Source organism: Taeniopygia guttata, chromosome 8 (assembly GCF_048771995.1).
Source record: "Taeniopygia guttata chromosome 8, bTaeGut7.mat, whole genome shotgun sequence".
Taxonomy (NCBI): Eukaryota; Metazoa; Chordata; class Aves; order Passeriformes; family Estrildidae; genus Taeniopygia; species Taeniopygia guttata.
The window spans coordinates 18,736,030-18,761,927 of NC_133033.1; the positions used below are offsets into that span (position 1 = coordinate 18,736,030).

The 25,898-nt window shown below is 35.8% G+C and overlaps 1 protein-coding gene across 20 annotated transcripts in view; it reads left to right on the plus strand.

Annotated features, from left to right (window-relative positions):
* The window catches only part of LOC101234018 (uncharacterized), a 72,888-nt gene that overhangs the window by 39,232 nt on the left and 7,758 nt on the right, over positions 1-25,898 (plus strand). For 7 of the 20 annotated variants that reach the window (XM_072932530.1, XM_041717861.2, XM_041717865.2 and 4 more), the window contains exons 17-63: positions 3-32; positions 261-296; positions 607-648; positions 950-979; positions 1,258-1,293; positions 2,500-2,577; positions 2,899-2,940; positions 3,238-3,267; positions 3,546-3,581; positions 3,980-4,024; positions 5,274-5,306; positions 6,758-6,778; positions 7,024-7,062; positions 7,190-7,231; positions 7,409-7,444; positions 7,554-7,589; positions 7,938-7,985; positions 8,594-8,623; positions 9,611-9,646; positions 10,285-10,326; positions 10,551-10,592; positions 11,472-11,510; positions 12,009-12,050; positions 14,427-14,468; positions 14,571-14,609; positions 15,009-15,050; positions 15,145-15,183; positions 15,524-15,565; positions 15,668-15,706; positions 16,102-16,143; positions 16,245-16,286; positions 16,409-16,453; positions 16,918-16,959; positions 17,581-17,619; positions 18,629-18,667; positions 19,335-19,373; positions 19,623-19,661; positions 19,943-19,981; positions 20,247-20,285; positions 20,975-21,004; positions 22,435-22,476; positions 22,968-23,006; positions 23,754-23,792; positions 24,056-24,094; positions 24,453-24,491; positions 24,895-24,933; positions 25,454-25,492. In XM_072932530.1, the coding sequence (XP_072788631.1) occupies positions 3-32; positions 261-296; positions 607-648; positions 950-979; positions 1,258-1,293; positions 2,500-2,577; positions 2,899-2,940; positions 3,238-3,267; positions 3,546-3,581; positions 3,980-4,024; positions 5,274-5,306; positions 6,758-6,778; positions 7,024-7,062; positions 7,190-7,231; positions 7,409-7,444; positions 7,554-7,589; positions 7,938-7,985; positions 8,594-8,623; positions 9,611-9,646; positions 10,285-10,326; positions 10,551-10,592; positions 11,472-11,510; positions 12,009-12,050; positions 14,427-14,468; positions 14,571-14,609; positions 15,009-15,050; positions 15,145-15,183; positions 15,524-15,565; positions 15,668-15,706; positions 16,102-16,143; positions 16,245-16,286; positions 16,409-16,453; positions 16,918-16,959; positions 17,581-17,619; positions 18,629-18,667; positions 19,335-19,373; positions 19,623-19,661; positions 19,943-19,981; positions 20,247-20,285; positions 20,975-21,004; positions 22,435-22,476; positions 22,968-23,006; positions 23,754-23,792; positions 24,056-24,094; positions 24,453-24,491; positions 24,895-24,933; positions 25,454-25,492 (1,845 nt within the window). The remainder of the gene's footprint in view (positions 1-2; positions 33-260; positions 297-606; positions 649-949; positions 980-1,257; positions 1,294-2,499; positions 2,578-2,898; positions 2,941-3,237; positions 3,268-3,545; positions 3,582-3,979; positions 4,025-5,273; positions 5,307-6,757; positions 6,779-7,023; positions 7,063-7,189; positions 7,232-7,408; positions 7,445-7,553; positions 7,590-7,937; positions 7,986-8,593; positions 8,624-9,610; positions 9,647-10,284; positions 10,327-10,550; positions 10,593-11,471; positions 11,511-12,008; positions 12,051-14,426; positions 14,469-14,570; positions 14,610-15,008; positions 15,051-15,144; positions 15,184-15,523; positions 15,566-15,667; positions 15,707-16,101; positions 16,144-16,244; positions 16,287-16,408; positions 16,454-16,917; positions 16,960-17,580; positions 17,620-18,628; positions 18,668-19,334; positions 19,374-19,622; positions 19,662-19,942; positions 19,982-20,246; positions 20,286-20,974; positions 21,005-22,434; positions 22,477-22,967; positions 23,007-23,753; positions 23,793-24,055; positions 24,095-24,452; positions 24,492-24,894; positions 24,934-25,453; positions 25,493-25,898) is intronic. The other 13 variants (XM_041717863.2, XM_041717862.2, XM_041717864.2 and 10 more) reach the window with 13 other exon arrangements.

Here is a 25,898-nt window from a genome sequence, read left to right on the forward strand (position 1 = left end):
AGGGTTCCCAAGCCAGCCAGTCCTATAGTCAGGTGAGATGTTTTGCTGAAATGTTCTGAGCTTTTCTGTAAGAGCCTCTGTTGTGTTTTTACCTTCTTGATGTTCTTGAGTGGTCCATGAGTTTGGTTTCTACCACTGAAATGCCATGAAGGAAAAAGAACATAGGACAGAAGAACTTTAAGAGGAAATGGACTTTTCTGTTGCTGCTGTACTAAGGAAATATTGCTTTGTTTACAAATGACATCTTACCTTCCTTACAGGGCTACAGACCTCAAGGTGGCAGTTCCTATGGCCAGGTAAGCATCAGTCAGAATAGAGCATTTCAGAAATGGCACTATAAAGGCACTTAGCAAACCCTCAGAATCTGAACTTTAAAGGACATTTTCTCTGAAAGTGTCTATTCACACTCAACATTTATGCATGTGCTACTCGTTGATCAGAATCCCAGTGTGTGAAATCATCACACTCGGCATCCTCAGGAGAGCCAGGAGATGCCTGGCTCTGCATTCTGCCCTGCATGGCTTCAGGATGTAGCTGCTTGCTGTTGCTAGTGCAGGCTGGACCCCTTACTGAAAGGAAAGTAACTAAATGGTGTCCTTGTCTTAGGGTGGATCAAGTTTCTCAGGCAGCAGCAGCTCCTATGGCCAGGTAAGCAAACTGGCTGTCCTGTAGAAAGTTCTTCACTGATCTCTCTGTGACTGGCAAGACTGGAAGACACTTGAGAGTGATGTTTCCCACGGCAGTCTGTGCCTGAATTTGGGCCATGGCTTCTGCTGAGAATAAGACAATGTGCTGCACAGATGCACAGCTATTAGCATACTGCTCTGTGTCCTCTGGCACAGGAAGAACCTTTTAGGGAATCCCACATGCAGCTATTATTTCCATAAATACCATGCTCTATACAGAAGCCTCCTTGTCAAGGTGGTAATTATCTTCTCTTTATTTAAAGGGTTCCCAAGGCAGCCAGTCCTATGGCCAGGTGAGACTTTGTTGCTCAAATGTGTTGAGCTTTTCTGTAGGAGCCTGTCCTGTAAATGGGTTTTGGGGCATGGGTGTGTTTTTCCTTCTCAGTGTTTCTGAGTGGTCCTTGATTTGGTTTGTGCCACTGAAATACCATGAGGGGAAAAGGAACATAGTAGAGAGGAACCTTTCATGGAAATGGCCTTTTCTCTCTGGGATTCTGGTATTCTGCTTCTGCTGTGCTGGAACTACACTTACACTGCTCTTTTTACAAATAACTTTGTGCCTTTCTTACAGGGTTCTCAGCCTCAAGGTGGCAGTTCCTATGGACAGGTAATGTTAGTTGAAGTAGAACATTTGAGAAAGTGAAGTGCCATTGCCCTGAAAAGTTAACAAATTTTAAAATATTCTTTATTCAATTCACTTTGAATTCTTAACCAATGTATCTCTGAATCCATTTAAAGTGTTTTGTTTTGAACATGACCGTTGTGTTTTTCATGGATATATACAAGAATCCTAGATTTCTGCTGCTATGTTATCTTTTCCATAGGTGGAACTTTAAACACTTTGGTATAAATAGCCTATTTGATGCTGTTCTCATTCCAATTGACAGTATAATACAAATTTATTGTCAGTTCTTTGGTTCCTGCTTTGCTGTCAGCAGAGAAGTAACATTGAGAAATTAAAGAACCTAGGGTCAGATTCTCAGCTGAATGAAGTATTTATCTTGGAACCTGCAACTAATGAATATCTACCTCCCTTCACAGTTTTTATGTACAATAAAGCCGTCCTAAGATAGCTATGAGTTTTGTCAGGATCTCTATGTCAGATAGCAAAAATAGACAGCATACTTCAAATACTTTTTGGTAATCCCTGTCTTCATAACCCTGCCAGGTAGCTATGGCACAGGTCTACAGGTATATGGACTTCCCTTTTTTGAGATTATATTAACGGCTGATTGCAACAGCACATTAGAACCACAGTAATTTCATATTACTGAGAATTTTTTTATTAAGTACAGTCACCCTTGGCTAATTCGTTTGACCTGCTACTTTGAATTGCATTTGTTTGTTTCCATTTTATGATGCTATAATTTTTATAAGATTGTCTTAATTTTTAAAAATTATTTCTCACCCTAATTTTCTGTCAGAGGAAGGGAATTATGCAACTAGGGCCAATGGAAAATACAAATATATTAAATCAATATTTACCTAGTATTCAGCATTAGCCATCCATGCCCAGTGTCTAAAAACAAGAAGGAAAAGTAGACATAATAAGAAAATGTTGTGTCCCTTCCTGAAAAACTCTCCTAAGATTGGAGTACTGTCTGAGACAGATGTAAAACTACTCAATTATTGTCATTCAATAAACACAGTGTGATCACCTGTTTCTCCAGAATAAGGAATATCAAAATAAGTCTAGTTAAACAGTAGAGTCTGTACATTCTCTTACTCTGTTTTCTTACTCAAAAAATAGATACTAGTGAGGTAACTGCTTCATAAATAAAGTAACTGTGAATCAATCATTAATTTCACACAGGGGTACCAACCTCAAGGTGGCAGTTACCAACCTCAAGGTGGCAGTTACCAACCTCAAGGTGGCAGTTCCTATGGCCAGGTAAGCATCAGTCAGTCACCAGTCAGAATAGAGGATTTCAGAAATGGCACTATAAAGGCACTTAGCAAACCCTCAGAATCTGAACTTTAAAGGACATTTTCTCTGAAAGTGTCTATTCACACTCAACATTTATGCATGTGCTACTCGTTGATCAGAATCCCAGTGTGTGAAATCATCACACTCGGCATCCTCAGGAGAGCCAGGAGATGCCTGGCTCTGCATTCTGCCCTGCATGGCTTCAGGATGTAGCTGCTTGCTGTTGCTAGTGCAGGCTGGACCCCTTACTGAAAGGAAAGTAACCAAATGGTGTCCTTGTCTTAGGGTGGATCAAGTTTCTCAGGCAGCAGCAGCTCCTATGGCCAGGTAAGCAAACTGGCTGTCCTGTAGAAAGTTCTTCACTGATCTCTCTGTGACTGGCAAGACTGGAAGACACTTGAGAGTGATGTTTCCCACGGCAGTCTGTGCCTGAATTTGGGCCATGGCTTCTGCTGAGAATAAGACAATGTGCTGCACAGATGCACAGCTATTAGCATACTGCTCTGTGTCCTCTGGCACAGGAAGAACCTTTTAGGGAATCCCACATGCAGCTGTTATTTCCATAATATGCTCTATACAGAAGCCTCCTTGTCAAGGTGGTAATTATCTTCTCTTTATTTAAAGGGTTCCCAAGGCAGCCAGTCCTATGGCCAGGTGAGACTTTGTTGCTCAAACGTGTTGAGCTTTTCTGTAGGAGCCTGTCCTGTAAATGGGTTTTGGGGCATGGGTGTGTTTTTCCTTCTCAGTGTTTCTGAGTGGTCCTTGATTTGGTTTGTGCCACTGAAATACCATGAGGGGAAAAGGAACATAGTAGAGAGGAACCTTTCATGGAAATGGCCTTTTCTCTCTGGGATTCTGGTATTCTGCTTCTGCTGTGCTGGAACTACACTTACACTGCTCTTTTTACAAATAACTTTGTGCCTTTCTTACAGGGTTCTCAGCCTCAAGGTGGCAGTTCCTATGGACAGGTAAGCATCAGTCAGTCATTAGTCTTTATATACCATGTTTGTTTTGTTCCAATATATGCATTGAGAATTCAGTGGTTTCTAACTTGAAATAATATAGTCAGTATCACTTTAGAACTAAGTCCTGTGAACTTTTTTTCATATGGCTCTGGCAACAATAGGCTCACTGAAGCAGCACTTTTCCCTGTAGAAAGGAGTGCATTCAGCTCTCAGCTTTATGTTGCAATTTAGTTTTCAACATACTCAGTGTTTTACCAAATAATTCACAGCTGGATATAGCTGGTCTTCTGCCTTTGAAGCAGCCTGGCAGCTTAAGCCCTTGAAAATGTATATCTGTGTTTTAAATGAGAAAAGAGAATGAGAATATTTGGGTCATGAGCTGCTCTTTTTCTTTTCCCCAGCAGGGTGGATCTGCAGCTTATTTTGGCAGCAGTGGCTGTGGACAAGTAAGACTTTTTCTCCAAACTATTTGAAAACTAGATTTAGCTTTCATTGCAATACTAACATGTTTTTAATAATTTTTATAATTTTGGTCGTTTGAAATCTATTGTTTTCATTGTTACATGAACTTATCTATCACAGAGGTCAGGAAAGACTTCTATTGTTGGCCATTGTAACCAATATGAAGTGGCTGCTCTCATTCTGAGTTACACATGGAAAACAAACAATTAATTCATCTGTCTACCCATTAAGTATATAAAGTCTTTGCTTGGGAATTTTTTGATGTTGCTCCATTTATTTTCTAAAGAAAAGAGCCGGAATAGAGAGTGGCTCCAATGGAGCAATAATTAAATTTGTAGTTTTCATCCTGGTTCCATTTCAACTTGTTTATGTCTACAATAGTGTTAAAGCAATGCATTCAGTGCTGAGATCCCAGGGAAAGGATCATGGATGAGGCCAACAGTAAATCTACATTTAAATAATATATTATCAAAGCAACCAGAATGAAAGATAATCATAGAGATATTTTAAGCAGTATTTAGCAGAAATATTAGGATTAATGTAAGTTAGGCATGAATGGAAATGCCTCCAAAAGCATCATAAGAAGCAGTACAAGGACACAATTACCAGCAATGAAAGTGATAAACACTGAAGAATGTGTTATTTCTGCTAAGCTGTGTCGCAGATTGACTTATCAAGAGAAGACCTGTACTGTAATAATGGGAGGGTGACAACCAGGGTAGAACCCTTTCTGTGTACTGTTCATCATCCTGTTACCACGAAATATACCCAAAACAGACAAATGAATGGCTTGAGCAGAAACCTTGCTTAAAATCCATGGTGGTGAATCTAGCAAGATTGATGGCCACATTTAGATACATGGTCACCCAACAGTAAGTTACTTCCAAAAAAATCCACCAACAGTTCATCTTTACCAATCAAGAGGAAATCAAGGGACCATCCCAAGCAAGGGATAATACAGACAGACATCAATTACCAACTTACCTCTTTCCATGTGGTTCACAAGTATTCCTTTGATCATTTGTGTGCAAGTGTCTTGATGCTTGTATGGGGATATGAGAGTGACAGAGGGTAAAGCCACACACTTAAAAGGTTAAATAAAATTAAACTCAACCTCTGTAAAGTTATATGTTGAATTTTGTTACACTAATTCTCATATAGGAAATTTTAAGGAAACTAATTACTTTGCAAGAAAAATGGCATTAACCTTTTTGTTTGGTTGGTTTTTGACAGGGTGTCTCCTATGATAGCAATCCCTGCCACCAGGTAATTTAGCTTTCTTCTCTTATTTTAAGATGCATCTGAAATTACTTTTGCCACTACCTCCATTAGTTCCAAATTCAGATTCATATTGCACAAATTCTTGTATTCTTACAAATTTTGAGATTAGAACTCACTATCTTCCTATACGTAGGAGTATCAGAGGGACGTTGGAGTACTTTTTGCCCCTTTTTCCTAGCATTATGTTTTGAAATGTCTAATTCTATAGGACAGTAAGGCCAGATTCTGTAAAGAAGTCTGCTGCAGAGCTGCTTAACTGGCATAACTTAAATGAGGGCTGGAGCTCACCAGCCTCTCTTTTCCTATCAAAAGCCAGAAAATATTTCAGGACTTCACTTGAAGTCCCTGAAAAAAGTTTGTGCAGTGAACTATAGATAGCTACATGTGTATATGTTGTAAGTTCAAATGTTGGAGCTCTACAAACCACTATCCTAAAAGATGTCAGCTATGTTTAAAGAAGTCATCTCTGTGATGTTAAAAATTAGGCAGAAAATGGCAACAGATGGTTTCCTTTTTATTCACAATACTTATTTTGATTCTTACTGAGTTTTCACAAGAAACAGAAAAGTTGGATAGATTGCTTCAACAAACAGTGTGTTTTAGTAATATAAATATATACTATATTTCTAAATATGCAAACAACATAGATGTTGCTACAATGTATTATTATTATGTGGTGAGAATGTACAATGCATTGTATGTAATTTATTATAACCTTATAGAATTATATATTTTATAACAACTTTTATTTTTAAGATAACCTATTTCTTTTTAAGACTAAAGAAAAGGCTTAAATTTTGTTCTAAAATCTTCTAGAACTTTAAAAGATTCTTTTCATTTAATTTTCTTTGTTCTGAATGAAGCCTCAGTCCCATTTTAGTGAATGGCAAATATCCCAGTCACTTAAATAATTCAGTATTTCACTATTCTTATTGTGCACTTTTGACACTAATACTTCTACAAATGTCTCTTCTGATTTCACTGGAAGGAGTTACATTCCTCTTCTAAAGAGGGAACATCAAAATATAGTGAGAGTTTTATTTAAAACCTTTTCCTCAAGGCTACTGTATCTCACAGGTCACAGCCTCCTGTATAATAATGCTACCAGGAGAATTTGTAAAAATTCATTCAATTTGTATAAATTAGGTTTTCTACACGAGAAAAAAAAAAGATATATTTTCTAGAAAGTGTTCAGAATGGAGCTCATCTCTACACTAGACATTACTTGAAGTTAAATGTTTGAGGTTCCTTGATTTATGTCTCATCTAGTATTTACCATTGCATTACTGGCAATCTGGCTTATTACATTAAAAATCATATCCATATTGCATATCTGCCTCTTCTTCTTACTCTTCCGAAGCAAGTATCATAGCTTTCATCAAAAATATTTCATGGCCAAAGAGTGAGTGTCTAAAGCCTTTTTGTCTGATTTACAGGGTGGATCACAGGGTGGTCAGGTAGGTAGATCTTTATTATCCATTGGTAAAAATGTTTAAAGCAATTCTAACCCACCATGCAGTTTTCTTACACATGGGGATATAGATTCTTGCAGAGTCTCTCCATGTCCAGTCTGTAACTGAAACATACTCTGCAAACATACTCTTTATCAGAATTTCTATAGAACTCAGCAAACTAGAATAGCTATATTGATTCAGATAAAATTCAGCTTTCCAGCATTATGACTGTTGTTTTGTTTTCACAGGATGATTCATACTCCTCACAAAACTATGGAGGTAGCCAAGTAAGTATTTCCTACCACTAAGGTTTTATGATGGTTTTAACTTCCATGATGACTGATCAATATCTGATCAGCAATATGGTAATGTAAATTCTAATTATTTTGTTGTTTTTTGGGGTTTTTTTTTTAGCAGAGTGGATCATCATCCTCCCAAAATTATGGTGACAATCAGGTAGGTAGACCTTGATTTTCTCCTGGTAAGAATTTTTATTATGTTTGATAGTTATCCAGATATCTTGAAAATTGTATTTGTTCAAAGGAATCCCAGGCAATAGTTTATTCCAGCTTTACAGCCTCTGAACCAAATCAGTTTCTTCTGAAGCAGAGTTTATATTTGTTTGTTTTGTAGGATGGATCCTACTCACAAAACTATGGTGGTGGCCAAGTAAGTAATACTCTATTTCACTACTTATACATCACTTCATATAAACTTTAGCCTCTGATCAAAATCAGGTTTTCTTCAATTTTGATTGGGTTTTTTGTTTGTTTTAAAGGGTGGATCATCCTCAGACACCTATTATGATAATCAAGTAAGTAGTTCTTTCTTTCTCCTAGTTACATAATATTTGTAGTCCCTCAATCAACTCTGTGCTCCCTCTATCAACTCAAAGATCTAATAAAATATAATTGTTTCTGACCTTTTTGTGGTTTGGATTTGTTTGGTTGAGTTTTTTTGTTACTGAGGATTGGAACAATCCCTGTCAGCCATTATTGCAGCTATGTATTTGGCTTCTTTTTTTCTTATAAAGATCCTAATTTAATTTAACTCAGCTTCTTCTTTGCATGATCATCTCTTCTGTCTTGTAAAGTAGACATGAAAATGTATTTTTAGCAATTCATTTTTGAGAGGAAATAACTGGTATCTGATGTCCTTCTAGGAGTCACAAGATTCCTCATATGATAATAATCCCAATGCATGTGATGATGTGAGTATGCTTCCTCTAATATATTTTTGTCACAACATTTTTCCCATAGATGATAAAATATTGCTCTGCTAGATGCAGTCTTTGGAGCAGAATAATCCAGAAAGAATGCTGAGTTTCCACACTAACAGCTGTTTCAGCAACTGCCTCTTCTCTTGCTAAAAATTGTCATATATATGTTTACAGATACAGTTAATGCTTTTAAATGCTTTTAACTGGATGAAATTAAATACGAATAAAAATACTTCCGTGCAGTAACAGATATTGCATATTTGCAGTAACAGATATTTTCCTCAAAATCTAAGGGTACATTTTATATGAATTAAAAAAAAAATCTGCAGGAAAATCTTTGAGTACATATATTGAATGCATGAAGAAGTGACAGATATTCCACTGCTTTTCATGTTACATTTGTACTAATCTAAGCTTGTCATTACAATGTTTTTCAGACTGCAATGGTAGAATTTCAAACCAATTTAGACAAAGCTGTGGAGAATAGGAGGAATAAGTGATTTTCGTTATGTCTATATGTAGTATCAGTAATTAATTTCCTTTAAGCTTGCTTTATTTCAATAATTATTTTTAAAAGGTAATAACATATTCTTTTCCAGAACGGAAGTACCTACAGTGTCAATAGTCAGGTAAGTACTTTGTTCTGTAATGTTTGAATTCTAATGATTAATGGTGATGTTAATAACTGAACACTTCTATATTGGACCTGTGGACCTTTATTATATGATTGCTTTATAATACCCTTCAAAAAGTTAATTATTTCTCTGTACTGAAGGCTGCTGCACAATTACTTCAAATGGCACAATACTTCTAAGAATATATACTAATACATTTGTGTAAATAAATTATATTTTCTCTACTTGTTTCTGTTCATAGAAAAGCTTTTTTCCATCTGTCACAGCCTCCTTTTGTTTTACTGCCATCTAGAGTAACCTGTCATCATCTACTTGCCTTTTCAGTTCTCAGCCATTCACTATTCTGCTTCATTGTTGTCCCTATTTTCCCTTTATAGTATTTAAGTACTGCACCAAATGTATTCTAGATTGTACAGAGGCCTTCTGAAAACATCTTTTGTTTTGGCTTGTATTTACCTTGAATTCATTGCACCAGGTCCATTTCAAAATGTTCTGAAAAAAAATTCCTTCATCAGCAAGCCCTGTTTGGGAGCATCCTCACTTCCTCCTTTGTACATGAAATATGTTAGTATTCCCTTGGGTATCTCTATCCAATCTGTATGGCTGGACTGCTTTGTCAAAGAGTTGGCATCTAAACTTTCTCACAAAGAAGGATGGGGAATGCTTAAAAAAAAAAAAAAAAAAAAAAAAAAAAAAAGGAAAGAGAAATAGAAATGATCCTTAGATCCTTATACAGATTTTACACTAAACTACAATGGTTCAGCTGAGGGAGACTCCCCTAAGCAGGCACTGCTGTTGAAAGAGATAAGCTGAAAACAGACAAAGAATATGCTTTTTAAGAATCTTACTGCTAATAAAACAAAATCTCTGGACATCTTTCATTTCCAAACATCACCCTGACAAGTAGCAGATTTTTGTTTAAGTATTTCGTGTAGAAAACTACAGCTATAAAGTACTAACAGGCTTGTGGCTCCTTTGCAGCGTTCTGGTTGTGCAAAGAAGAAAGTTGTTGCCCGAGTAAGTAAGACCTTTTTTCTTTTACTTTTTGCCTGCTTGTAGGATTTTAGTCCTAACTATACCTAATCTGTCTTAATTATACCTATTTTTTCCTAATGTTTATAGTAGTCAATATCTTCCTACATAAGAGAAAAATAAAATAAATTTACTTGTGTATTTTCTATTTGGATTAATATATACTTTCTTTTTAAAGAAAGTATATATATGAAAAAAAAAAGACATGAAAATCATGCTTTGAAGTACAGGGTAGCTCAAATTCCTGTTCTTCATTAAGCATATACAGAGTTGGTCCAAGCTAAAGTTAAAATTAAATAAGTATCTTACAAACAAAGGACAGCTAACATTTTAGCTGAAGAAAAATAGACTAATAAGTAAGAAATAATAACATTTCCTATTTTTTTATGCTTATAATAGGAGATACAGATATCTGTACTGTATAGTTGCAGGTCAGACTCAGAAGTAGCCTTAGAAAAATTATATGCAAATAGCCTTTTATTTTATAATAATGCATTCCTACTCAATGTACACAATAACGGGTCTGGTGCTCTTATAAACAAATAATATGGGAAGAAAAAATGACCTATCACTGATTATAGAATTTTCATCTCCTCATTGTAAATGTTACTATTTTTTTACAGGACACATCACATGTTTTAAGCAGAAGAGCCAATGATGTACAGGTAAACCATTCCTGTCCCTTTATCTGAAAGACTGCTGGTAGTAGTAAGCTTATAGCTCCTTGTGTATTACCTACAAAAAAAGAAGGATTTAGTGTCCACAAAAACCAGCTAATTCTCCTTAGGGTTAGGTATTTATTTCCAAATAGAACTATGTATTTTATTTTATTACCCTTACAGATATGCTTTTTTTTTTTTTCTTTCTTTTCTTTTTTTTTTCTTTACAGAATGCATCTTCTCCTTCAAATAGCAGCCATTCTGACATGCAGGTAATAATGTAGTGTCAACTGCATGATATCAAGGCGATTTCTGATAAATTATATTTCATTTTGAAAGTTAGGTTCCAGTAATTTTTTGTGCTGAAGGATGCTGTTTTGATTTGACAGCATTTTCCCTGGAATGTTATAATTTTGCACAGTTGTAAATAGTGATATTAGACTCAGAAAAGATAGTTTCTTCTGTTCCTTCACCCCACTAAGCAGCTAAGAATTTCAGGTCTTTCTTTATATGACATTTTGTAAAATTAATTTGGAAACCACAAACTATATATTTTCAGATTCTTGTTTTAGAAACATTCTCACATTCTTCACTGTAATGACCATATATATAATTGTTTTATTTTGCGTTTGGTAAGAAGGTACATTTTAGGGATTATGTACTTCTGTTACAAAAGTAGGTCCAACTTTCATAATCTGTCGGATTATGTACTGCTGCAGCAGTGTTTCTTGTAGAGAATTATGTAGAATTTAACTGATCCAGAGTGGCGCCTTGTTCTGTATTTCTTAGTATCTTGGATTGGTAGCCATCCCAGGGGTCTGAAATCATGCTACACCCAGCATTATGTAGATTTAACAGTAGCAGAGTCCTCTGTCTCATAGAGTTTGGAGGTTAATTCAATGTTGCAGACAGATCTCTGAGCTCTGGAAGGTAACAGTTTTCTCAATTAGTTTCCCTAATGCCCATTCCCTGCAAATTGTATCAAGTCACTTAATGAGGTTCATCCTATTTGTATTTTCACAAAAATACAACAGGTTAGGTTAATTGGTTCAGGTAAGTAATAGAGTTTGTAATAGTGTTTCTCACTACATAGTTTTATACTTTAGCTTCTAATAAAATGCTTTAATAAAATATAATTGTTTTCTTCACAGGGTGGATCATTTATTGCAACCGGTGGATCAAGTAATCAGGTAAGGATTTTCCTTATTTTTAACTAGTTCTGTTCAGATAGCTTCCTATTAATTAAACTAATGAAATTCAGAAATCAGAGTTTAAGTAGTTTTACATGGAAGATTCGTGATGTTTCCATTAATTTGTAAATAAAGGTGTCCTTTTCTTGTTAAATTTATCAGAAATGGCTTTCTGAAATCACTTTTTAGCACTGTTTCAACATAACGTGTTTTACTGGTGGTAGCACAATGGGATACGCCTGACTACCCTAGACTTCTCTCTTGCTGAAGCATCTGTCATTGGGACATCCCACTGGGAGATGCACTATCAGTCTGACTTCCAAAGCAAGCATTAACAGCACACATCTATGCTGTCCCCTCATTTGTTCTAGGCATACCAAAGGTCATACCTTCTCTGTAGTCCCACAGACTTTCTTCCCCTAAAAGTTTTGCATCTGAAATAAGATTTTATTTTAAATTTCCACAAAGCAATAATTGTTTCCTTTTTTAAATTTGTAGGGTGGTTGCATTTGTCCTGATGGCAGCAGTGGTCACAGAGAGGTAATTCTGTTTCTGAGTTTATACTTGCTTCTACATGATGGAGTATTTTGAATTAATCACCTTGTAAATATGGACATTTAGTTAACACTAAACATTAATGGTGGTTTCCTTAGTATGAGTTGAACAATATGCAATTAAATTAAAGAATGAGTTCCACTTAACTGCATAATTACCTTTTTTACCACTAATTTTCTGTAACTGTTCTTGGTGATCCACATGTTCTGTCACTTGACTATAATGTGCCCAAATGATTCATTGTGTTCAAAAACCAGTCAATATACCTTGTAGTAACCACAGTACTTAGTTGCATCCAGCTTAATTTCTTTGTCTTTCTCACTGGTGCAATAAAATACTGTGAATAAAAATATAAAATTTGGTAAATATTTCAAAATATAATATCTTAAATCAACATTAAACTGTTCTTTCCTGTAAAGAGAATAATTGAAATTTCAATGTCAGTTGCACTGGATAAACATTTCTCTTAGGTAATGCCTAAAAGAAAAAGGAAGAAGGCCCAGGAATGTGCTTATGTGGGCATTATAGACTAGCTCTACCAGGCTTCTGGCTTTTAAAGTCACCTTGGATTTTAAAGTAACCTGTCTTCTATCAGGATACATATTTCTGAATATTTTATTGTATTTACATAAACCCATTTGAATAATGGAATATTTTTTTTAGTTTCCCATTTCAACAAGAAGCATTTTGTGAATTATTCTTTCTGTAAAAACCCCCATGCTATTTAAACAAACTAATTGTATAAATAAATTACTACTTTCCAAACTTAACTTCATTAACTTAAAAGACAGCAACAGCAATTTTGGTCTGATACAATACCACGTCTTTCATATAATTGAGGCTAAGCAATAAGCATGGTTTACATGCTTTAAAATATAAACTAGTCCTTTAAAATAAATAATACTGAAACTTCATTGAGGAAAATGAAATAAAAATATTTTTATTTGTCATGTGATTGTACAAAAATACATTTATAAGGAAAAAAGTGTAGATCTTTATGCAAGCTTTTTCATTCTAATAAACATTTTTCTTTGCATGATTTAATTGTAGCAAAAAAAAAGTTTTTAACAGAAATCTAGTACAGCTTGGTTGAGGAGAGTGTATTTAGTTGCTATCAACAAGAAATTTTCAACATGAAGAAAATAAAGAATCAAAATAGGACAGATGAGAAAACCAGTTCTCCATGCAATTGTGTCAACTTTGATACATAAAAAACTTATTTTCCAATTTGCAATTGTATCAGCTGATCAAATTAATTTATGATAAATTATGTAGCAGTAGATTTGATCTTTGATTCATGGTCTTATTTTCATTTTCAGGGCAGCTACATTTCTTACAGTAGCATGTAAACAGATTGTCCATGACAGGTTGCATTCTAATAATAGTAAAAAAAGCAAGCTCTGGTAGGTGTATATGTACAAATAAACTACCACTCATAAATCTTACATTAAAGAGAGAGTGATTGACTTCCTAGTGCAGTGGTCACAGCACCAAGCCTGACAGAGTTCAAGAAGTGATTGGACAATGCTCTCAGGCACATGGTATGACTTGGGGCTGGTCTTGTGCAGGACCAGAAGTTTAACCTGATCATCCTCTTGTGTCCCTTCCAACTCAGTTTATTCTGGCTCCTTGAAGATTCTTCAGTAGAAGAGAAAAATTCTTGCAAAAAGCTTTCTTCTAGATTTAAGTGCTGTGAGTTACACAAAAGTCTCTTCAAACCTGGAGAATATTTTAAATTAAGAGTCAGAGCTATACATATTTAAACCATCTTGTTTCAAAGGAAAAATGGGTTTATGTATGTGGATACCCAAATTCCTCACACTGCAATTATTCTGCTTTTTCTCCAAGCTTCATTTAAAGACAAGATCTTAGTCTACAAACAGTCTTAGAGGAAGCAACCTAACACTAGAATAATATTTCCCCTGCTTTTTATATAAGGGAGAAGTGACAGTTATAGTGAATGTCAGAAACTAGCAAATAGTCTTCTCCTTTAAGTGGTGAACTGAAAAATATGCTCTCCTAAATACTCTTTACACTTTGAAAGTCCAGTATTCTGGGAGATTTTTATAAGGTCATCACGGTCATGATCATTTATAAAAATATGTAGTCTCCAAGGTATGACATGGGATTCTGAGACTAGAAAAAGTAACGATAAATGTTATTACAACTTTCAAATCTTTTAACATGAACAGGAAATAACAGAACCTACTACAGGTTTCCTATCTCTAAAAGAAGTATGAACCAGCATTCTCTTTTTGTGATTGCTGTAAAGTTTTATTTGAAAGAATAGACATTCACAGTAGTCCCATTTATGTAAATGTCTGTTTGCAAGCAAATAGCTAGTCTGTGTTTTCATTTCAGGGAGCCCCAGGTTCTTCATACAGCACATATTCTGGTAACCAGGTAAACAATCAGATAAAATGCCCTATTCAGACAATCCATCTAAAACCTTCCCTGGAAGAGTAGCAAGATATAAACCAGTAACCCATTCTGTCTTCTGCACAGGGAGGGCCTTTCTTCTATCCTGGAGGATCCTATGGACAGGTAGTAGTTCTTCCTCCCTCACCAGGACAATGCAGACTCCCATCCTCCTGGTTGCTTCACTCCCAATATTGTGGGTGCTATGACATATTAACTTACAGACCTGGCTGTTATTCCTTAAGCAGAAAAAGTTAAACAATCCTGATGTAACCTGGTGGTATGAAGCTTGACAGAGAACAGTACAGAAGGGTCCCAGCAGTTTCTTTTCAGAATTCAAGTTTCAGCAGGCCAAGAAAATCGCTACCAGAAGATTTCTTCCACTTTAAAAGCAATGGCCTTGAGTTTTACTCAGGCACATAAAAACTACTTCAAAACTGGGAGGAAGGGTAAAGTGAGAACCAGATGTGCAGGTATTTAAACTCTCATCTGCAAGAAAATAGCTGGTCTGTGTTTTTCTTTCAGGGCGGCCCAGGTTCTTCCCACAGTTCTTACTCTGAAAACCAGGTAAATATTCTGGTCACTGTGCCTGCTGAGGAGCAGCCTAAAAGTATTGTTTGAGAAAAATTACAAAATAGTAATGTCTATGTTTTCTCTGTAGGGAGGGCCTTCCTACTATCCTGGTGGATCTTACGGACAGGTAGGTGCTATTTTTTCTTTGTAGAGCAAGAGATTTCTTTTATCTTCATTCCTATATTTCCCATGTAGTGGCTGCTGTGAAATATGACATCCAAGAGTTGAGTCTATCATAATGCCTAATAATTTTATCAGCTGTCTGTACCTTACAACATGAAATCTGTCACAGAAAAAGACTAAATTGTGCTTCCAACTTCCATGGAACGATCTTTCATCTAACCGAAAAATTTGTGATAAGAAGCCCCTTCTTGTTTAAGAGTACTGGCCTGGATTGAGATTTAGATAGATTGGTATTTACACCATCCTGTTTGCAAGCAAATAGCTCGTCTGTGTTTTCATTTCAGAGAGCCCCAGGTTCTTCATACAGCACATATTCTGGTAACCAGGTAAACAATCAGATAAAATGCCCTATTCAGACAATCCATCTAAAACCTTCCCTGGAAGAGTAGCAAGATATAAACCAGTAACCCATTCTGTCTTCTACACAGGGAGGGCCTTTCTTCTATCCTGGAGGATCCTATGGACAGGTAGTAGTTCTTCCTCCCTCACCAGGACAATGCAGACTCCCATCCTCCTGGTTGCTTCACTCCCAGTATTATGGGTGCTATGACATATTAACTTACAGACCTGACTGTTATCGCTTAAGCAGAAAAAGTTAACCCTGATGTAACCTGGTGGTATGAAGCTTGACAGACAACAGTACAGAAGGGTCTCAGCAGTTTCTTTTCAGAATTCAAGTTTCAGCAGGCCAAGAAAATTGCTACCAGAAGATTTCTTCCACTTTAAAAGCAATGGCCTTGAGTTTTGCTCAGGCACATAAAAACTACTTCAAAACTGGGAGGAAGGGTAAAGTGAGAACCAGATGTGCAGGTATTTAAACTCTCATCTGCAAGAAAATAGCTGGTCTGTGTTTTTCTTTCAGGGCGGCCCAGGTTCTTCCCACAGTTCTTACTCTGAAAACCAGGTAAATATTCTGGTCACTGTGCCTGCTGTGGAGCAGCCTAAAAGTATTGTTTGAGAGAACATTCAACTACCAAATAGTAAATTTCTATGTTTTCTCTGTAGGGAGGACCATCCTACTATCCTGGTGGATCTACCTATGGACAGGTAGGTGCTCTTTCTTCTTTGTAGACATGACAGATTTCTTTTATTATCCTCCTGTTCCTGAAAGATGGAAAACACTTTCTTTGGAGAATCAAATTAATCAGCTTTTTTTATTTTCTCTGCAGGGAGGGTCTTCTTCTTATGATGGCAGCAGTGAATCCTATGGTCAGGTAAATACTCTGTTCTTCTTTGTGTAAATGTTGCTGAGGTTGCTGGGTGAAGTAGATATGCAGCCATATCTGTATTTCAGCTCTCACTATATTCTAATGAAAGTAATCTTTTATTTGAGGAATGGATAAATTTGTATATACTTTTAGCTAAGTAGCTTGAAAGTTTAAAGGGCAGTGAAAGGTGAGGTACCTCCAACATTTAAGGGTTATTCTACTCAACAATGCTAGCTTTGAGTTACCTGCAAAACTCAAAGTGGATACTCTTCAAAAGTGGAATTAGATTTTGAGTTAAAAAATACTTATCATTAGTATTTTACAGGGACATAACTCTGAGTTGCTTAACAGTTCTGATAACTAAGTAAATAATTATATTTTTTAAATCTGACAGAAGAAGATCCCTACAGTAAGCAGGGAAAAAAAAAAGCCTGTTTGCAATATGAAAATTATTTATTTTTTCTGAACAGGGTGGATCTTCTGTATATAGTGGTTCTGAGGCTTATGGCCAGGTAAATGTTATTTGTCTCCTACATCAAAAGCTTAAGCTTGCTGTGTTGGTTCTTATGTGTACTGGGTTCTATGCTTCAATTATTTTCAAGTGACCATGACCATGAAAATGCTATTTTAACTTTTGTTTCTCTTTACCATTGTAACAACTCAAAATGTCTCCATAATGTAGAGAGCATGGGGCAATATGTATGCTGTTTTTACCTGTGACTAACCCTGTGACTATTCAATGCTTTAACAACTTTATTGTTCATGCATTAGCTCATTCAAAAGAAAAAATATTTTGTGCATTTACTTTACATACCTTACTTATGCAGAAGCTGTTAAAAGTTTAAATAATGGGATTTTTTAAATATAAAGAATGATAACTTTGCAAATTAACTTAATTGAAAAGTTTTTCCCTATAAAAATTCATGTTTGCAAGGAAGGCTTTTTTCCAGCCTCTTCTGCTTAAGCAACAGGTAAAATGAAATATTTTTTTCTTTTCTTGCACTTCCCCTAGTTTAGGTAAAATTTGAGATTCTAAGCACTTAGTTTTATTCTTCTATTTTATATTCCCCAGAATTAGGAACATGTAAGAGTCATTTTTACATGAAAATAAATGTTTTTCCATTATTTTACAGGATTCACTTCCCATAGGAGGCAGTGAAACCGAAGAAAGTGTAAGCATTTCTTCTCAAAAATATCAATATCTTCATTGACTACCTTTTAAAGTATCTAGGTTCTTTACATGGGCCTTTATGCTTTACATGGATCTGATGTCACGTGATCATGCTATACATGATAAGGACTTTACAAATTAAAATTGCAGTTACAACATTTCCACCTTCTAACAATCAAAAATTTTCTGAATTTGTTGTTAGAAGTAACAATTACAAAGAAAGCTCTTTTTATTTCACAATTTCCATCAAAACTCAATATTTGTATATGACTACTTCCCTTTTTCAGTCCCCAATTTGCACTACATTTTGTTTGTTTTTCCAATGCCAGAGATATGATTCAAGTTCCTTTATCTACATATTGCAAAGGAATGGTCTGTTTTAATGTAGTGTGGTAAAAACTGCCTGCTTTTCTTAAGAAGATGCCTTTTCTCCTGACTAAAGTATATATTCTATTAACTCTGCTGAAGCAATTGATAAAACTTTACCATTTTAAGTGTTTTCCAGGGTCCCAATTAGGAAATGGCTCTCTGCAAATAATTATAAATTCAGATGTGCACTTTAGTCACAAGTGTACTGTGTCAATAGCTTCAGTGCAGTTTCTGAACCAAATATTCTTATGGATATTCAAGAAAGTTAAATATGATACTACAGAGGGTCCAAAAATCCCTCTGAAAGAAACTACAGTGAACAACAGATGTGTACCACATCTTGGTCTTTGAAAAATCAAGACAGCTTTGCAAATGCTGATGTTTTCCCCTGAAACATCCTGGAGGAAATAAAATAGATTGAGATGTGACCTAATTCCTTTATTTCACTATATCAGGATTCAGCTTTCAAAATAAAGAAATGGCTTTCTCCAGAAATGAGCAGGAAAGAATTTGTAGACTGCTTATCTACAGCCTACATCTTCAGCCTTCCCACAAGCAGTACCTTCTTTTTCTTCTCACCCTTGCTCAGAAAGAAATAGCAAAATTTGCCATGGCAATAACTAGATTCTGATATTTTTTAGGATTCCTCCTCACCATCCGGTAGCCGCCAGAGTGAACGGGTAAGTGATCCTTCCTTTATGTTGTGCCAGATGGCAGCCCCAGTGCTTGGCAGAACCTAAATTACATCTCCTGTGGAAACCCTGAGGCAGTTCCAGTGTGGGACAGAAAGCTCTCAAGCACAGCAGGAATGAGGATATGGTTAAAGAGTTTAAGTACTGCTAGAAATCCCAGCTGATGCTAAGGTGTGCTCTTGAATCTCAAACTCGCATCACAAATGTGATAGCACATACTACTTGTTCAGGACCTTGCATTTTTTAAATCATTGATTGACTGCAAAGAGCTTCAATACCATGATTTTTCCAGCACTTATTCTAAGTACAACCCTTTGTTTGCTGTGCCGTATGACTTACTCATGAAGGCCTCCATTTCCCTATCATTTCCTATCAGACACAGGCTGAGAAATTATTTTATTGGAGATTTAACAGTTTCAACTGTTGTATCTTAGAGATTATCTTCGGCCAGAAGAGCAACTATCAACAGTTATGAAGGGCATTTGCTGTTTTATATAGAAAGACAGTAGATTTTTTTTGTTTTTATTGGACAATCCATAACAGAAAATTAAGGCATGTGGAGAAGCAAGGAGGAGTGTTTTTCTTCCACTCTGATCTTTCCAGTTTTTGGGGTTTGGTTTTTCCATGTAATTTCATTTTAAATACATTTTTCCAGGATTTTTATTCCCCAGGAGGCAGCCAGTCAGGTGGACATGTAAGCATCTATTTTATTTATTATTTGCAGTTGTCTTTCAAAATGGCTGTACTATTTAAAAATTATCCCAATTAGTAAATGACACTAAACCATTAATTTCCTAGAATTTTTCATGACATCTGGCATCATGTTTTGTGAAATCAAATTACAAACTGTTTGAATAAAAAAAATTATAAATCATGTGTGTACAACAGTCTTGTTTTCCAGAAGCCATTTCAAACAAAAATAAATTGGGTCTTCTTTTTGCAGGGGTCATCTTCTCAAAGTGGTAGCTACTCTACTGGACAGGTAAATACTAAATCTTTGTAATTTTGACCTGAAGTATCAGCCATACAAAACTTTGAGACCTCATTTTGTATCCCGACAATTTTTAATGTGTGAATGAAAAAGATTTGTTCATTCTTCCTTACATAGCGCTACGTAAAATTCCAAATGCAAGCATAATCAAGAGTAATCAAAATACAATTCATGTATTACCTGATGTTTTAACACCAGGAAAAATGAAAGTAATAAATATTTGGCATTAATTTATATATTTTAAATATAAAGTAGCTGATTTTTTTTTTCAGGACTCAACCTCATCTGGAAGCAGCCAGTATGGTGGGCAGGTGGGAAATTTTTCTTCTTCATTATTATTGTGAGGGGTTTTCTCCCCAGTGTACATATTTCAAGAAAATATTACCAGATTGCCAATGCCTACATTTCCAGACTACTCTGTGGTTTATTTTACCCTCATTAATCTTTCTATAGATAAAATTGTATTCTCAACCAAACAGATCTTTTCAAACACAGTTACAAGAGTAAAAGACAATACTTTGTATTTAAATGCATGTATCACAGAAAAATTTTTAAACAAGAATGTGATGTTTACAGGGTTCACCTTCTGCAGGAGGCAGCCAGGCTGGTGGACAGGTATGAATTTCTTTCTCCACAGTCTTCAGCTGGGCTAGTGTCAGGCACTCTAATTTATTTCTCTCACCTTTCCAAGAACTGTTTTCTTTTACCACTGTCCTTTTTGCCCAAAGCCTCAGCAACACATTGTTTTCTTTTGTCAACTGGACATCCTGCAAGCCAGAGTAGCCAGTAGTGACTGTTTGGCACGTGTGTATGTCAGCTTCTGTACCTGCTTTGGTACTAAACAAAGATCATGCATATTGAAAGTGTGAGACACTGAATGGTGAACCCTAGCCACCTCTCAGTTAGTTTTATCAGACTAGAAATCACCTGTTTTCTGTATCATCTGTAACATGAAACAGTACTACATGTACTCCAGGTCCTCTGGCCTCTTTAGAAAAAAAAATTGCTTTCTGTGGTACTACTCAGAATTTTGTATTCATCCTTTTGCTGAGTATTATTTTTTAAGGTAAAAATTGTAGGTAAGAAAATCTGAAGATTAAAAAATTAGCATTTTATTGCCCCATCAGAGCAATAAGAGCAAACAGTTGCATAGGATGAAATAGACTCAGTTCTAGAAGCTTGGCAGTTAAAATGTAGCTTTTTGGCTTGCATGCCTTGGATGGTAGAAGTAATTTGAGTTGTAATTAGGACCCATTTCAGTCCTGTGCTCTTGACATCTTAAATAATTTCTGCATTCTTTACAGGGTGGATGTGATTGTTCTGGGGGAAGTCCTGTAAGTGCTACTTTTTCATTATACTTTTTTTTACCAAAGTATTGAACTGGAAAATTATGCAAGATCCTGTTTATTTACAACTTAATTGTTTAAATGTACACTTAATTTTACATTCATTGTTCATTTGGTGACTTAGATGGTTCTGGTATGGTGGGAGTTATTTTTTATTATGCCAAGATTCAGTGTTACAGAATCATTGAATAATTTAGGTTGGAGAATGCCTAGGGTCCAACCATTAACTCAGCACTGCCAAGGTCACCACTTAGCCATGTCTCTAAGTGCCCCATGTACATGACTTCTCAATACCTCTGGGGCTGGTGACTCAGCCCCTTCCCCAGTAACCTCTCTAGCGCTTGATAATCCTTTCAGTGAAGAAATTGTTTCCTAAAATCTGATGTGAGCCTCCCCTGGAGCAGTGTGAGGCCATTTCCTCTTGTTCTATTGCTTGTTACTTGAAAGAAGGGACCAACCCCCACCTGGCCACAGCTGCCTTTCAGGGAGTCGTAGAGAGCAGTATGGTCCCACCTGAGCCTCCTTTTGTCCAGGCTAAAAACCCCCAACACCTTCAGCTGCTGCTCACAAAGTTTGTGCTCCAGACCCTTCCCCAGCCCCTTTGCCAGTTTTGGACACAATCCCACACCTCAAGGTCCTTCTTTTAGTGAGGGGCCCAAAAGTGAATAAGGATTTAAGGCAGCAGCCTCATCAGTATCCCATCAGTGTAGGGGGACAATCACTTCCCTAGTGCTGCTCTCTGGCCACATTAATTCTGATAAAAGCCAGGAAGCTCCAAGGCTGGCAGTGAGCTGCATTTCTGAGCAGTGATGTCATTTGCTATACAGTATTTACAGAGATGTGTAGCTCTTCTCAAAAAGCCCAAAAAAGATTGCATTAAGTAGCAGAATTAATTGACAAAAGACCTATCATGAAAGAAAGCTAAAATAATACCTAATCTATAAAATTGCCAATCATAAAAATTTGTATCAAAAAGCAATGTTTACAAAATTTAAAACATAAACAAAACAAAAAATGGAGCAACTTGTCACTTGTGCTTTTAGTTCCATATGCAATTATTTAAGGACTATGAAATAGGGTAATCCCTGTTTTCAAAGCAAACATATGTGGACAATCAACATGTAGCATGTAAAAGACATTCCTGCACCTTGGAAATATTCTTATTTCCTAGGCAATGAATTATAGGTAGATACAATATGATATTTTATGATTTATGGTCTTCTAGGCCAAAAAAAGGGCTATTTCCTCTATTGGCAAATAGATAAAAGCAAGTGAAGTATAAGTGTAATTAATTTCAGGCTGTGATATTCTTCCTTTGAAATGCCATGGAACAAATATTCTAAGGTTTTGTTTCATTTATAGTTTATGACCAAAGACAAAGGCTAATTTTTCTTTTCCTTTTTTTTTTTCCTTTATAGGGTGAATCCTCTAGTTCAGTCAGAAGTGATTCCTCTGCAAATGTAAGAAATGTTCATCAGCTTTTAAGTGTGTCCTCTGTTAGTTTATCAATATAATGGCTAGAGAGGATAAAAAGAATGGCTAATAGAAGTCATATACTTGAGAAAATAACATACTTTGGTTACAATTAAAAATACACACATGACATTTTTTTAATTATAACTAAAAAATGCACACAGGACATTTTTGTAGTGATCCCAGTTTCTCTTTCCATTTTAAATAGTTTTCATTCAAAGTCTTACAATGAAAAATGTTTTTACAAACACAGGTAGATAACAGTATAAATATTTACTTTGGGAGTCAATTCCACTGGCTTCCTTGGAATTATATAAAAATATCCCCCAAGGACATGGATTTATATGATTTTATTCCTCTTAGATAATTTACTGCAAGGAAGTTTAGTATTAGTCTTTATGTACTGCTATCTTGCAAGAAGTTTTGCTACAAAGACTTCTTCTACAGCAAAATAATTGGTGTTTGCATTTTTCCCCAGGACACATCTTCGTCTGGAGGCAGCCAGTACAACAGCCAGGTAAGGATTCATTCCAAAAGGAGAGGTAGTTTGCCACTTCTGAAAATGATTGTTAATTCATTCAATTAAATTCAGTTTTTATATAGGAACTGGGTAAAAAGAACAGAAGCCCAGCAAGTGAAATTCACTATTGAGTTAGATATGTCCTAAAAATTATAACAATGGATTTTTTACCAAATAGTGTCCTTGCTTCGTGAAATTTGCAAAATGAAGCTCAAAAACAAACAAACAAAAAAAAAACCCAAAAAATAAAATATGGGGAAAGAATGAGTCAAACTGCATCAATTTTTATTCCTATTTGACCTAATTCCATTATGAAAAAAAAATAAAAATCCAATCTCCCCTCTTTAAAGAGACCTCTTGTATGATGTTTCAATAAATTTTCTTTGTTTGGTTTTTAGACTCCTGTTAGGTAGCCCATATTTTACTGTTAGCTCTGGCCCAGCATTCAGCTTTCCAAATAAAAAGAAGTCATTCTCCAGAAGTGAGCAGAGAAAGAACAGTAAAGAATGTCACTTTAACCTTTCCAACTTGTCACACAGAGCACTATGTCTTTGCCTCCCACCCTTGCTAAGGATCTCAAATTTATTTGCTCAACTTAAATCCTAGTTATTAAAGCATTCTGAAAGTCCTGCTCACTGTCTTCATTCTTACCTTGCTCTCTTGCTCCTGTTGTCCTGGCAGAATCATGTTTTGGTGTAAGGAAATCCTACTCCAGGTAATTCACTCATCTGGTATTCTTTACAGGATTCATATTCCTCTGGATCTAGCCAGTATGGAGGACATGTAAGTTCTTACTTTAATATTATATATTATATTTTTAATAAATATTTGACTCATATTAAGGATCTCAATTTGATATATCAAGAAAATTGACAGTGGTCTATACTCTGTAGTAATATTGTGAATTCAAGGAAGACAAAAAAACAGAGTTTATTTTGGGATGATTACACACACTCAAAACACTCAAAAACCAAAATATAGGTGTTTTGCCAATTCTTTCCATTAATTAGATATTCAGAAATAACTAATTATAAATTTTTTTCCAGGAGTCATCTTCTTATGGAGGCAGCCAGTATGGTGGACAAGTAAGCATTAATAGTCCCCATTTTTGTAGTTTATTTATTGTCCACCTGACTGATTCTATCTTAGCTTTAATTTAATCTAAAATCTTTTCAGTAAATCTTTCTCTGTAGTGTTCTGATGCTACTGTAATTAAACAAAACAAGTTCAGACCATTATCTAAGACTAAGAAAAAATAGAATGTAAAATACATGGTTGACTCAGTTGACTCTTGAAATTTGCAGGACTAGATATCAGGTCTCTCTGAAATAAATAAATACTTTATGAAGCTAACCACAAATTTTAAAGCCTCATGAAATTATTCTATGAGTCTATGAAATCAGCGTAACAAAGTTTCAGTTTCCATTTTTTGTTTATTTTCAGCGTTCACCTTCCTCAGGAGGCAGCCAATATGGTGGACAGGTGAATATTCTTCCTTTATAGCATTTACTACTTTAGCAAAGAGATTTGGCAATTCTCTGGGTAAAAGAACATTTTAAGGAGATTGGGGTTTTGTCTGGGGGGGTTCTGTCCATTTTTTATCTAAAATGGGGTTCCATCCATCTAAATGGGTTCTGTCCGTTTTTGTTGCCAAGTATATAATGGTTATAAATGTATGGGATCCCAAGCCACAGAAGAGTTTTTAAGATGGAAATTCTCATGCATCATGGTAAATGCGGATGAACCTCAGCCATTTTAGCACAGTCTGGTTCAGTCCACTCACAGTTCTGGAGTGAAGGAAACAAGGTACTCCTTCATATGGAGCACGGTTTAAAGGAGTACTATGACATGGATATAGAGATTATTTATTTCTTTTTTTGTTCAGGGTTCACCTTCTTCAGGAGGCAGCCAGTATGGAGGCCAGGTGAGAATCTCTTGCTCTATACCAAAACCTGGTATTTTAAAATTGACTCAAAAATATTTTGTGAAAACTATTTATCTGATAACAGATAGGTATCTAAAGATGTATTATCCGAAGCAATACAAAAACTATGGAGATGTGCTGCTTCTGTTATATTAAATGCAGGTCTGGACTTGTTCTACCCTCTAACCTACCCTGTGCTGTCAAAGTTTCTTAGCTCTAACAATAAGGAAGCAGATTCATCCCTCCTCTATCTCATTTCCTTCAGTATGGTTTAAAATAGGAAGAGGGGAGAAGGTGAGGAGTTACTAAGACTCCTCTTGCCCCTGTGAAATGAAAGATGACAGAGTTCCTAGTGTTACCTGGAGGTACAGTCTCTAATATGGGGTGACACATAAAGCAATAGGCCAAGTGTTTATCTTCCTGTCACTTTTCATTGTGCAACAGAGGAAAAATAGTGTTTCTTTAAAAAGCTCCTTAAGAAGCTTGTTGATTTGAGAAATAATTGGCACCTTTGCTACAGGGTCCATTTTTCTCAGGTGGCAGACCTTATGGAGGACAGGTGAGAATTGTTTTTCTGTTTATTGGTTGTTTTCTCCATTGTTTGCCTTTTTTTTTTTTCCTGTGAAAATTGGGATATTTTTTAAAGGAGTATCTTACAGAGAAACAGTGTTTAGGCAGAATAGATGAATATCTGACTCTGTTGTGTCAGGCCACTCACATAAGCAAAGTATGGAAGGCTGCTGTGAGCATGCAGTCCAAGCCAGAGCACTACTCACACGTGCCTGAAGCTGATTTTGATTCAAACTTCATTGTTCTGTTTAAACAGCAACCACTGTAAAGGCTTTCAGTGGGTTTCAGTATGGTTATATAGTAAATGTTCAAGTCTCTGTGGCACTTAAATCCAAGGAAGACAAATAAAAATGTGTTTTTCTGTGACATGTCGCAAGTTAAAGAATGTGCAACAA